Raw genomic sequence first — 13,850 nt, forward strand, 5'->3', positions numbered from 1 at the left:
AAAATATCGCATCCCCGAAATTCATAAGATGACGTATAGCCAGCTGTGAAATATAAACACGATCATTTTAGAGAATTGTGTTCTGTTTATCTACATATATAAAAGCGAAATGGCACTCACTCACTGACTGACTGACTCACTCACTCGCAGAACTAAAAATCCAGCGGACCAAAAACGTTCAAATTTGGTAGGTACGTTCAGTTGGCCCTTTAGAGGCGCACTAAGAAATCTTTTGACAATATTTTAACTCTAAGGGTGGTTTTTAAGGGTTTGAAGTTCGTCTTTTAGCATGTATATTCTTCTTATTCTCTTAATTATAATTGAAAAAAGGCCATACCATATGTTAATATAGAACTATAATCTAGAGAGAGTACCCCTTCGAAACAGTTGTTAACTGGTAACTAAATTAATCATTTTGTCATGTTGGCATTAAGTTGAGTTGACTTTGTTAGGTTGGCACCAAGTTGAAGATTGAAATGCATTTATCGCGGAAAAATTGATTGGGAATCACTGCTACTTCAATCAGAGCTATTCATGGGAATATTATATTACTGACCGTCAGGCTCGCTTCGCTCGCCATATCCGTTTATCCAGACGTTTAGTCTGGACCCCCACTGGATCGTCCTAACATATGATAAAATGCTCAAATGAAAATGCAGGCGAGCGAAGCGAGCCTGACGGCTAGTCAATAAATAAAAATAACGAGCGAAGCTCGGTGCCCCGATATTTGAAGATAATGTAGACATTGGGGAGTCTAAGAAACTAAGAAAGTCATACTGAACTTTTATAAATAATAGCGATTTATAGAAATGGAAAGTTAAGCTGGGTTTACACCAAAGTTATTAACAAAATGTTAAAACGGAACTTGACAAACACATATGTTCATCATGTTTATGATAAGTTATGTTCAATCTAATAAAATCTATAACGATTAAGTTATTAACATTTTGTTAATAGCTTTGGTGTAAACGCAGCTTTAGAAGCATTATAATTTTCTGAGTCATTGGAGAGTTAAAAAGCAGAGCCAGTAGATCTAAACTCACTTCGATCAAACTGTATGAAATGAAAGAACTATTTGTAAAGTGGACTTCAGTAGTTTCCGAATTTAGATTGGGGAACCAAAAGTGCAGTTACTTTCAAAATGAATACTATTTGAGACTAGTTGGCGAAATATGATTTCATATGAATCTCTTTTCATATGATCTGCATATTACATAGAACTATAATCGTGTAATAGCGGTCTAAACTACGTTTTATGTGGTCAGTATAATATAAGTTTAAGGCAGTGCAAAGGCTGAAAATAAACATTCTACTGGTGATATTTTTCAAAGTTTTTCGATTTGTATATCATCAAGCTATCAAAATGAAAACGTTTTACCAGGAAAACATTTTTCTTTCAATCATTACTTTTTGAGATATGAGCGCCTATAAAGTTTAAATTTTTGGGACAGAACATTTCAAATTCGGTAAGAGATAAATCCATGAGATTTGAAGGATATATTCTTCATGGTATTGTTGATCTAGTAAAACAAAAATTTTCCAAAAATATAGATTTTTGAGTAAGTTATTTAATTTACCAAAAATAACTGGTCATTTTTATTCAATTGGATAACTTTCTCGAAAATTGATATTTTCAGAAAATTTTTGTTTTACTAAATCAACAATACCATGAAGAATATCCTCTAAATCTCTTATCGAATTTGAAATGTTCTAACCCAAAATTCAAACTTTGGGCGCTCATATCTCAAAAAGTAATGATGACCTGAGAAACCTTTGTAATTTTGATAGTTTGATGATATACAAATCGAAAAACTTTGAAAAATATCACTAGTAGAAAGTTTATTTTTAGCCTTTGCACAGCCTTAAAGTGTGTTCAATCATGCAGCACCTGTGACTCCCACTAATCAGCATCTGTTACCATTAGTCACTATTATTGTGGCAATTATAAAAACTATTTTGGAAATTTCTATAACTATCATTGTCAGCAGTTCCATAGGTTTAATAATTCTATGTGGGCACCCTCTCCAGGGACCCACATGATTAAAAATACTTGAATGAATCTAATAGCACTGGACTATCTGACCGTCGCTCATCAGAGAGGCATGAGATACATAAACATGACCTATATCTCTCAAGTGTGATTTCTTCACACACAAAAAAAGAGGATTTTCATACCTGACGTTGACAGTATAGCAAGGTATAATATACCCCCAGGAACATGAATTCTCATAATGTGCAGAAGCACCGTCATATATTGGACTTTACTTAAAAATGTTATTGTTATTGACTTAAAAATGGTATTATTTACTTACGTGAATTTGAATCTATCTCCACTAATAAGCATTTTTGAATATACATTCTGGAGGCTGTAAAATATAAAATGATAAAATTCAGTCACAATTTAATTTCTAATACAGAAATGATGAGTATTAAAGAGATAATGATGAATACGTTTTTTAATATACAGGATTTTCTGCAAACCCCAGTACCATCATGGGTCAAAATACAAAAATTGTATTTGAAACAATACCCAATTCCTCCCAAATTCTTTCATATCATCATCTCTGCTTTTCCAAAGTTCACATTATCTTGCTACGAGTCAAAACGTAGAGCGGCTAAGTTAGCAAATAGCGTTAGAATTCACATGTATTAAATGTGTCAGAACATAGGATAGTGGAGCGGTGAAGGGAGCAGAGACATTAATTTACTTATATGCATTATTTTCAACACTCAGCCTCTACCTTCTTTGCAACACTCTACCTTTGCCGCTCCACAAGAAATGATAGGAAAAAGGTATTTTTCACAAAAATATATTTTTTTGTTTCGACTTGTATAACGTTCTTTTTTTGTGAAAATTAGAAGTTGAGAAAATTAAATTTTGAACTTTCAAATAGTTTTCAAGTATTCAAAACAGTCAAAGTAAATATTAAAATTGGTAGATCAGAAACACATCAACTGACAGAATTAACATCATTTGTAAACAATACAGATTGAATGTACGTGTATATGAATTCGAATGTTGATTTTCAATCGCAGTTGATGAGTTGGATAGAGTAGATTGCACAATGACAAGTAATTAAACAAACAATACGTAGATACGAATGACACAAATGCTTAGTATTGTATCTCTTCATCCTATCTTTTTCAAAGTATATATGGTGTAAACTAAAATCTTACTTTGAGAAGCAGCTAGCTACCGTATTTTGAAATGAAAGGAGTGATAAGGCAAGACAAAGGCGGCACCCACCATTCTGTCACATTTGTAGCAAGAGCAGCGATGAACCCCTTCAGATTGAAGCTAAGCTCATTAGCTGAGCATAATGCTAAGCCTCCCATCACAGGAATCAGCGATAAATTAACATATAACCCCGTATGTTCACCTGAAACAAAACGTTATTTTAAACACAACTGAATTCTTAAGACTGAATCAAATATTAGAATTTTAATGAAAAAAGTGAGTGACAAAAATGATCAAGACACCAATAGAAAGGAGACATTCTCCCCGTTATTTTGATACAAAATACTTACGTAATTTGAACGTTTTTATTGAATTTTTAATTTTATTTGGTATTGTTTTTTAATAGTGATGTGAGCTATTTAATTATACTAACAGTACAATCAAAGATATTATATTATATACTGTAATAGTAACGTTACAAATATTTTATTCTAAAATGCTCTTATGAGATTTTAATAGAATGTTCTTATAGCTTGCAAATGAACCTGTTTACTATTTTTTTATTAAACTTACAAAAAATAGACAAGTAGATCGTGTACAACTCTCAAGAAATAATAAATATTGAAGTAAGCTAGTAAGTGCTAGTATACTATTATGATTATATACTTTTCATACTTATAAAAACAAGAGAGAACTTAGCAAAATATGTTGATAAAATTTGAACTCACCAAGTAGAAACCTTGATATGACAACGGTAAACAGAGGCGCTGAGCTTTTAATAGTTTCTGTGAAGCTCACAGCTACATAATTTAAAGATACCAAGCCGAGGATAACCGTAGTGAACCTAAAACCAGATTAAAAGTTGATTATTATTAACAATAAAACTGCCAAAGATCAATTATTATTTTCAAAGCCCCGGAAATTTTGAGTAACACGTAAAATACATACTTTCCGTACTCTTCAACTTTCAATTTATCTCTTTAAGAATGTTGAGAAAATTTCAATTCAATTTAATAATACAGTAATTAAGACAAACCAATTACTTACAATTTTAACAGTGGTAGTGAGGACGTTCATATCCCAAATTATAATCGGTTGCATACGCAAAGAGAAATATTTTAAACAACCTTCCTAAGTAGAACCATAGGATGAGAATAGAGAAATATTAGTACCAATGTTTCTACTATAGTAAATGAATGAATACTAAAAGAAGCAACAAGAGATTGGTGAAAAAATAATGGTGAAATCTAATGAGAAAAATTTCATGAATTTAAAAAAACAATGGGTTATTATAAGAGAATGTTTATGGAATTAATGAATATGTAGCGAATAGACCATGATAGCCAGTAGATCTTGAGCTCAACTAGTGAAGTTCAGTACAGTCGAGATTGAATTTTTGGAACCGAAAGTCATAATACTAGAGAATGGATAAACTACTTCTGACAAAACAATAAAAGATGAGCATCATCTTGATGACAGTGTAACTACCACATCGTGTTGAATAGTTTTATTGAATTTGGAAAAATAATGTACAATAAGTTACCAGTTGAAATAAAAGAGCTTGAGATTATTACAGTTGAAAATTTATTTGGAAAATATTTTAATTAACTGCTGTCCTTACAGTATAAATGACTTAAAAAATATAAGAGATAAAAAAGATAAGTAAAGATTTTATGACCTGTGATATATTTGATGTTGTTAAATTTGTTTCAATTGATTGTTATCCTTACAGTATGAAAGACTATGATATAATACAGTGATGTTGTTAAATTTATTATTGCTTGTATGTTTTTTTTGACGATGTCTTGCATTTGTTTTTAATGTTCTGACAATAAACGAATCTTGAATCATCCAGGCCCTAGTCCCAATGGAATCGTTTGAATGGAGTTCTATTGTAAGGAATTTGAAATTAATATAATAGTTCAGTCATTATTCAAATGTCAAGTTCCTCTTCTAATTCAAATTTTGATTCATACTTTTCTTTTAGTATACTTTCAGGCTGTCACTCAAGCATGACTGCAGGTTTACATTGTCTAAATCATTGACGGAATCACCAGATAGAATTTCAGCACCAACTCTTGCATAAATAAGCACTCAACCACGACTAGACAGTTAGTTAGCCCAACTGTAAGTGTCATTAGCTCAGCCTTACAAAATAGTTCAATTCAAGAGAACACACTTTCAAAATGTCACCTTCACACTAGCCTACTCTAGAACATGATACGCAATAGTGGATGCATAGTAGGTCAATTTCCACACAGAAAACACTAAACATGTAGAAGACATATTATAAGAAATTTCTGAAACTAACTATTGTATGTTATTGTGAACTATCTGATATTTTCTGTAATTGATGTAGTAGTTTTGGTTTTTGGGGAAATAAACATTTATTTATTTATTATATTATTTATTTAAAATAAATCAAGTAAGTCAAAACCTTTCATATTTTCTTGAGCGAAAATACCTCAAGATTCAATTACAGTGCATGTAATTCAAGGCGACTAAGATTAATATTACATGACATGAAATTCATAAATGTTCAAATTATTAAGAACGTTCAATAGATTTTAATGAAGGATTGAAAGTAAAACGTGAAGAAAATAATATAATTTTCGTTAATCAGTCGATTGCAGAGAATGAATATTAGAACCTATGAAACATACAATGACAACCAAGAGACAAGACAGCATTGATGAGATGCATTTTTTCAGGTTACCTTTTGTCATGAGTTAATACCTCTGTAACGCGAGTAATAAATGGGGCTGTAACACAGCCTAAAAAGAAAAGAAGCCTTCAATAAAACGAGGTTTTGTTGTGAATGTAGAATTCTATTGCAGAGAATGAGTATAGCATTATATTTGTACAATAATTATCTTGATTTTTCATAGAATAACCAAGATTATGAAAGAAAAAAATTATATTAGCCTTTAATGTTTTCTGAAAGACACGTATGGTTTTGTAATTTCGTAATGATTAATAGTAATCTTATGATAAAAACTATCAAAAGTAGCCTTATAGAAATAAATAAAAAACTGTGTATAGTATTCAAATAATAAACAAAATGAAAAAACGTAAATCCATTCAAGAAACTACCAGTAAGACCCCCGGGTCTTAATATTTAACATACATCATCAGCGTAAATATAACACGTAGTGATTTCATCTTCAATATTGCATGGTAAGTCGTTCATATAAATTAAAAAAGTAAGTGCCATAACCATGTGATGGTGGCCATAATATCCATAACACCCTCATGGCTCATGGTGGCTATTAGACTCGGACATAAATTTCTCCAAAGAAGATTGATTCCGTCAAAAATTAAAAAATCTGAAATTTTGGTTGCCATTTAAAATAGTTATTTGTGCAACTAGTGCGCAAAGTGACAGTTTGCTGCACCGAAAGAAACGTTTACGCACGAGGGCGGAATGGTTTCTTGAGTGCAGCAGAGGAACTTTGCGCACGTATTTCACATTAAATTTTTCCTACAGTTACCATTGAATATGAAAAGTGGTTGATTATGGGTAAAATGATGGCTGAAATCCATCAAATGTTTGTCTGTATAATTTTGATATTAATAACAACTTAAATTTATTTTAAACTTGATGATTGAAAATTGATAATCGATAATTTATTCAAATTAAAAATTAAATTAATCCAATTAATTTGAAAATTTGAATAATTTTTAGTAAATCTTGATTTCAAAATAATTTTTCAACCAATCAATTTATGAATGAAAAAAAATATTATTTGAAATAATGAATAATTAATAATATTCAAAATGTATAATTTAATGAGTTCTCATTTTTATTTATTTGAAAATCAGAAAAAATATAGATAGAGCAAATTCGCATTCAAAATACACGCCAACAATGTAAGATAATACACAAGATAATACAACGCAAGATAATACACAAAGTACTAAGAGTACGCAAAATAATACTTTGCGCACTAGAGCGGAAAAGTGATTCTTTGCGTTCTGTAGTCTGTGCAGGAATGGTCACTTTTCAAGGTAACTGTAGGAAAAATATATTTTTCCTCCACCTACTGTCTAAAGTACTTACTTTACTCCCTGAAACCCAATACTAAAGTGTCACTTTTTCGCTCTCGGTAGTAAAAAACAGAAAAACTCCCTAGGGAGTAAAAGTGACTCCATTTAAATAACATGGGGAGCATCTCTATTTTGAAACTTACATTGTAATAGGTTAGAAGGTCTAAGCTCAGATGAGAAAGCATAATAGAGGTGTCTGTCATTGAGTCAACTGAATCCAATACCACAACCAGAAATTTGATTAACTCATGAAATATATGTTTGTATGATAATTATTATTATATTCTTAATATTAGTAGACGATAAAAATTTATAAAATATTTTATTCTATTCAAAATACCAGCCAACAAATATTTTTGATCTGCAATTCAAATCTGAACCGCGTGATCTGGAGTCAGCCATTTTTGGTAGCTGCTCAGCTGATATAATTGTTACAACTTTTGCCGATAGATAGCGCAATCGGCAGTGCCAATCAGACGACCGGTTTTTAGGTTTTAGATTTAGGTTATGTTGTTAGGATTCGTTAGGAATCATTGTCACCAATACGTAAGTTATTAGAATGATTTTATTTGCAGTTTCTATAAAAAAATGTAAATGGAGGAAAAATGTTGTGTACATCACGAGCGAAAAATACTTTTTCTCCCTCAGAAAAATTGCTGCCCTCGGCTTCGCCTCGGGCTTCAAACTTTTTCCCACAGGGAGAAAAAGTCGTACTTTTCACTCTAGATATACAAATAACTATTTCTTTATAGGTAGCTTAGTCCTCAACGTGATATATTGAACCCCGACATCTTACATGCTTAAAAAACCACTTGGGCCTTCAAACTGAAGTAGCCTAAGATTTATTTCTCATAAGCATATCTCCCATATTATCATTAATATTATCAAGGCATTATTCTGAGGAAAAATTAATAGAATAAAGCAGCACACACATGAAAATATTATAATTTTGACATACCTGGTACAACCTACGAATGTCATGTGCTTGTAGAAACCCGGAGGTCTCGAGTGCCTCTGTGTAGGCTTGTACATTCCACAAGGAAAATACATTTGAATAAAGCCACATATGGTTGTCATCAACATTTGAAATGTACCTACAACAAAATAAATGTGCATTAGGCTCAAGTAGAATATTATAAGTATGTTATTTATATTACTTCAGCATTGCAGATTCATATTTTTAATTGGTGCTTCAATCCTTCCCCAGAAAATCAAAATAATTGCGGGATTTTGATAAATAATTGCATAGTTTGAGAACAATACCAGATTATGGTATCATATTTTGGGGAAGCCTAAATATGGAGATTGCTGCTTCCTACTACAGAAGAGAGCTATTTATGAAATATTATCAAGCAGCCCTATATTCCGCACTACACACCTTTGTTTGTGAAGGCTGACATCAAAATAATATTACCGGCACTATTAATTCTGAAGGCGAGTTTTATTTGAAAGTGAGGAGAAAGCGGAAATCTATTTCAACAGAACCCACAGTCCACAGTAGCATCACAACACACCAGACTGAAAAATTATGCTCATGTGCTTGTTGTCCGCATTAAGTACAACTTTAGAGAAAAAATAGCGTAGGTAGATATCCCATATCAGGGCGTTCATGTCGCAACTTTTACTGTTAACACAAGCCAATTATTGTCGATTTTTACTGTTTTGGCCGGGTGAGAGTGTATGAACGGCACAGTATGAAAGACTACCAGCGTCACACAGCTTCACGGGAAAGAACTACGTGGACTATCGGCTTGAGTTAACAGTAAAAGTTGCGACATAAACGCCCTGTACCATGGGATATCTACTTAATATGCTATTGTTTCTCTATGGTACAACAGACTACCAACAATTTAAAAGGCTTGGTTCAAACCGGTAAACAAACTTAAGTTTTTTATAGTGAACTATTCTATATTTTATTTATAAATATTACCTTGTATGGAGACTGTACTACAGTCTACATAACATTTTTCGAGGACAGAAACTCAAGAGGGGTAATGAGAAGACACCAAAGAAACCGGCGCTAATAAACTTTTCGTGGGAGAGTTACTATAATCAATAATGCCCCAACTATACGGGCGGATTGGGCGTGACAGATGTTTTTTGCTCGTTAACAGAATCTATAGGAGGCTATGCTTCCTGTAACAAGAAGAAAAGCGCGATTAAAACTCAACTGAAATTCCATAGCGTATATTCCGCCCGTATAGTTTACGCTGAAAGACTAAATATTCCGCCCGTAAGAATATTGGCTGAAAGACTGATTGATGCTCTTCAACTACCTCACCAAATCCTAGGGAATGATGCAATGAGCCCAAACGGAAATACAGTCTCATCAAAAGACAAAACTTAGACAGCAAAACCAAAAAATCAAGTATATTAGCAATTTTCCATCTTAATATTCAGAGAGGCCTGCAGGTAAAAATAGCAGACTGTTAATAGATCTCCACAAATGCAACCCTGATATTCTGATACTATCTGAACATAGATTGCGAGACGAGGAGCTCCTCTGCACTTCAATTCCGGGTTATTCCCTTGTTTCTTGTTTCTGCCGGACTCTTTACCTCTGGGGAGGAATTACAATATACATTGAAGAAGACATGCTATCCAACCTCTCACCTTCAGATATCGAAGCCACAGTCTACCCAAGCCTCTTCTCAGATCACCACGCTGTATTGTGTAACATAAATACAAATTCAACCCGGAATTGCCGACATACAGGTATGCAAGAAACTATTCAAAAGGAAACATAGAAGAGCTAAAATCAAAATTACAGCATACTGACTGGTCACAAGTGATTAAGACACACGCTGTCGATTAAAAATACAATATTTTTGCTACAAGAATGCGACAGAAAATGGATGAAATAATGCCAAGAGGACCAAGGAAGATCACTACAGCGAGGGGGTCCAAGTTTTGGGACGGAAACACTATTCTTCTGAAACACAGGATGCATCTAGCTAGAGAGAAATTCATCTCAACTGCATCAGAGGACCATAGGCAGCAATTCAAAGAACTAAAAAATCTATATGACAAGGATGTAAAGCATAAAAAAAGATACATGTCAAGAGTAGGATTATGGAATCAGAAAACAAAGCCAAGACCCTATGGAAAATGATCAATGATGAACGGAACAGAAGTAGGCTAATCTTAAAAGGCAGGAAAACCTCTGTTTGGAAATAAGAGGGCCAGAAGATCACTGATCCTTTTCACACTAGCAACATCCTAAATGAAGCATTTACACAGCCAGCAATAATAACAGGATTTGACCCTATTCTAAGACATACGGCCAAGCTGACAGGCATCACAGCATTGAGTGAATTTCAGATGATAAATACAGCACAACTCCACCATCTCATAGACAAACTAAAATCGAACAACTCTGCTGGGCATGATGACATCACTGGAAAAATATTTAAAAATTGCAAAGAAGAACCAACAAAACCTCTACCGTACTGGAAATAGTAAATTCTTCCCTAAAGCAAACTGTATTCCCAAAGGCTCTCAAGATTTCAAAGATCTTTCCAAAATTCAAAGGAGGAGATAAAATGGATGACAAGAACTATAGGGCCATAGCAAACCTACCTATAACCTCAAAACTTATCGAACGAGCAGTAATTCACCAGCTTATCCTGCATTTGGAGAGCAACAAACTTATAACAGCACAACAGCATGAATTTAGAAAGCGTCTGGGCACTACAACTGCAATATCTGAATTTTGTGACAACATAAACCAACTTTGAGAGGAGAAAAATACTGTCATAGGGCTATTTATAGATCTTCAAAAGGCCTTCGACACACTAGACTGGATCTGGTTAAGAAAAAAGGCCTTACCACAAGAAAGAAAAATCACTGCTATAACCTTTGAAACAAAAATAATCTTGAATTGCCGCAACATAGACTGAAGAAATACATCTTCTCTTCAACATATGCAGAATCATACTTTTTCAATGTAGCCTACTGCCACGTAACCTGAAGGACATAGATGATGAGGCAGCATTTGCCAGAGGCCTGAAGTCATACCTATTGGCCCGACCCTACTATGCAGTATCAGAGTATGTTGAAGAGCATATATTTCAACATATTATACGACATGCTCATGGAAGAAATTACCCGCCGTGAAAAAAAAATAATGACGACTCCATCAGACTGGTAGGAGGACAAATACAAGTAACAAGTAGGCCTGACAGGTGTCGAGTAAGTTTATCTCATAGCTGGAATATGTATAAGAAATGTATCAGTAAATACTTGTAATGACTCAAGGCTCATCAGACGCAGCTACGTGCTCTGTAGCATAGAGAAGATAGTTTAATTACTTTTATCAGTTGTCTCTGTATGTAGCTAAGCAATCTCTACTAGCAAATATTTGAGTTCAACTGAAACTAGAAAAGTGGTTTTCATAATACTACCTTGCTTTAACATGAAAATTGAATTAAAGTTACTTAGTTTTAACATGTCAAAAAAAGCTAAGAAAAAAATTTTTTTTTGAATTTATGTGTTTTACAGGCGTTTTCTGTATGTAATTAAAATACAACAATAATTCTAAAAACATAATACATAGGCTAACTTAGAATAGTAATATTGTTAGGCTATGCAATGATAGAACTCATAAATTTATAACAACGTACACCTACCTAAAACTGTAGGATCCGCTTCGAGATATGATAAAATATATTTATTCAAGAATAGAGTACAACCACTAAAAAAATACCATAATACTAAAAAGAATAACGCACGAACATTGAATAACCCTTCTTTACTATTCAACTTGTCGGGATTAATTAATGTTGAACTTTTCTTGCGAGACCTATCATCGATAACAGTATTTTCTTCCGATACTAAGTGATTTGCAAATAAAGGCATGGTTGAATCATCTTCCATTTTTGTTTAAAATAAAAACACAGCTTTTTTCAAGATAAATCTTCATGAAAAGTTGAAGTGCGTACACAACCGTTAGCACGTTGTATTTTTGTAACTAGGCCTATAGCCACAACACAATGGATTGTAGAATTTAAAAAAAGTGTAAGCCAGAAATTTCAAAACACGCGAAGGAACTTTCAAAATTTATCACACTTGCCAGCAATGCACTTCAAAGTTCAAACAAAAATGAGAATGAACAACCTCAAATCTTATAATCTCACGGCTGGAAAATTGAAAACACAACTGTTGTCGTTTGTGTTGTGTGTTGTTGCGTTTGTGTTTATGTGTGGGTGTGCTGCTGGGATCTTTTCGTGGCATGTATATCATAGACACAAATAAAAGACCACTTTACACTTGTGCATAAGAGTCACAGTAGCGCATTCTATCAATGTAGTACAATAGTTTTTATTTCTCACTTTTTCAATTTCTCAGCGAAATTATTGTAAAATGTAACTTTTAAATTCAGTTCTTCCACAATCCATGACCAGCTTGTGTTGGATAGATTTCGTCATTGAAGAATTGAAAACTAAAGAAAAAACAATCAAAAGGAGTTACAATGATTTAGATCCAAATCTCATGAGTGAATGTTGAAAATTTTTAGATACTCATCCAAAGAATGAAAAGCTTAGGGCGTATGGCCCAAAAAGCGAGGGTCGTATGGCCTGAAAAGCTAGGATCTAGCACAAAGAAGAAAGATTCCTTCTACTTTGTGGATCTAGCCAATATTATCATTTATCTACAACAGTACAAAAAATTGTCAAGGGTCAGTTCTCAGTTATAGAGTGGGTTCACGTCATAATGGTAGTATTTTATTGACATTAGTGTTTCTCTCCTTGTCTATCAATTGACAAAACAGATAGCGCTATCTCTTTGTTTATAGCTTTGCAACGTTGCCAGGAACATTTTATTTTTACTTTTCACAGTGACTGTACAGATATTAACAAACAATACTCAGCCGCTTGTTTTCTCCATTTTAACAAAGTACTTGAGTAAACAGGATGTATAATTTATTAAAAAATATATTTTTAAATGAATGGAATCATACCTAAATATTATGAGGTATATACCTTAAATAATGAGGTCCACATTATAATGACAGTATTTGATCAACTTTGGTTTTGCTATCATTTGACAAAGCCGGTGGTAATATCATTTTCTAGGTCCACAACGATGCAAATTATGTTTTTGACAGTGTAGAAATATAATTAATTAATACAGAGAATCGGCATCGCTATTCTTTTATCTTTATCCACTGCCATTATAACGTGGACCTCACTATATTACAATGCGACGCTACCTAACAAGATGGCAGATTTTTTCGTCAGGGTACTAGCCAAGTTTCTATACTATATGTATACTGTTGCCTTATCACCATATCGTGACGTCAGCATCGGATAGAAAACTTTTCTGCAGAGTTTGTTTACATTGTGTACGTTCTGTGTACAGTAAATTGTTCCAGTTCCAATCGTAAATTGTTCCATCACGTGACTATATAGTGTGGTCCATGTTATAATGGCAGTGAATGAAGATAGAAGAACTAGAGAGACTCTTTAGTTTATCAGGGAAAATACCAGAAGCTAGGCACATATTGATCAAATGGGTTAGGAATTCTGAGATATATGGAGCTGCTATTTTTAATATTGAGGAGTTGAGTCCATTCATATCTAAGCAATTGCTGGGGTTCATTTTATGAATTGTGTCAAAAACCTCC

The 13,850-nt window shown here is 33.2% G+C and overlaps 1 protein-coding gene across 3 annotated transcripts in view; it reads right to left on the bottom strand.

The window, feature by feature from the left end:
• The window catches only part of LOC111044988 (solute carrier family 35 member E2A), a 116,847-nt gene extending 104,411 nt beyond the window's left edge, over positions 1–12,436 (bottom strand). For 2 of the 3 annotated variants that reach the window (XR_005570742.1, XM_039423553.1), the window contains exons 1-5: positions 11,854–12,436; positions 8,184–8,319; positions 3,907–4,022; positions 3,248–3,380; positions 2,313–2,366 (exon numbers count right to left, since the gene is read on the bottom strand). Coding sequence is in view for 1 of the 3 variants with exons in the window: in XM_039423553.1 (XP_039279487.1) it covers positions 2,313–2,366; positions 3,248–3,380; positions 3,907–4,022; positions 8,184–8,319; positions 11,854–12,100 (686 nt within the window). In the remaining 2 variants the exon portion in view is untranslated. The remainder of the gene's footprint in view (positions 1–2,312; positions 2,367–3,247; positions 3,381–3,906; positions 4,023–8,183; positions 8,320–11,853) is intronic. The other variant, XR_005570741.1, reaches the window with a different exon arrangement.
• Between the last annotated feature and the right edge of the window lie 1,414 nt (positions 12,437–13,850).

Source organism: Nilaparvata lugens, chromosome 3 (assembly GCF_014356525.2).
Source record: "Nilaparvata lugens isolate BPH chromosome 3, ASM1435652v1, whole genome shotgun sequence".
NCBI classification, from domain to species: domain Eukaryota; kingdom Metazoa; phylum Arthropoda; class Insecta; order Hemiptera; family Delphacidae; genus Nilaparvata; species Nilaparvata lugens.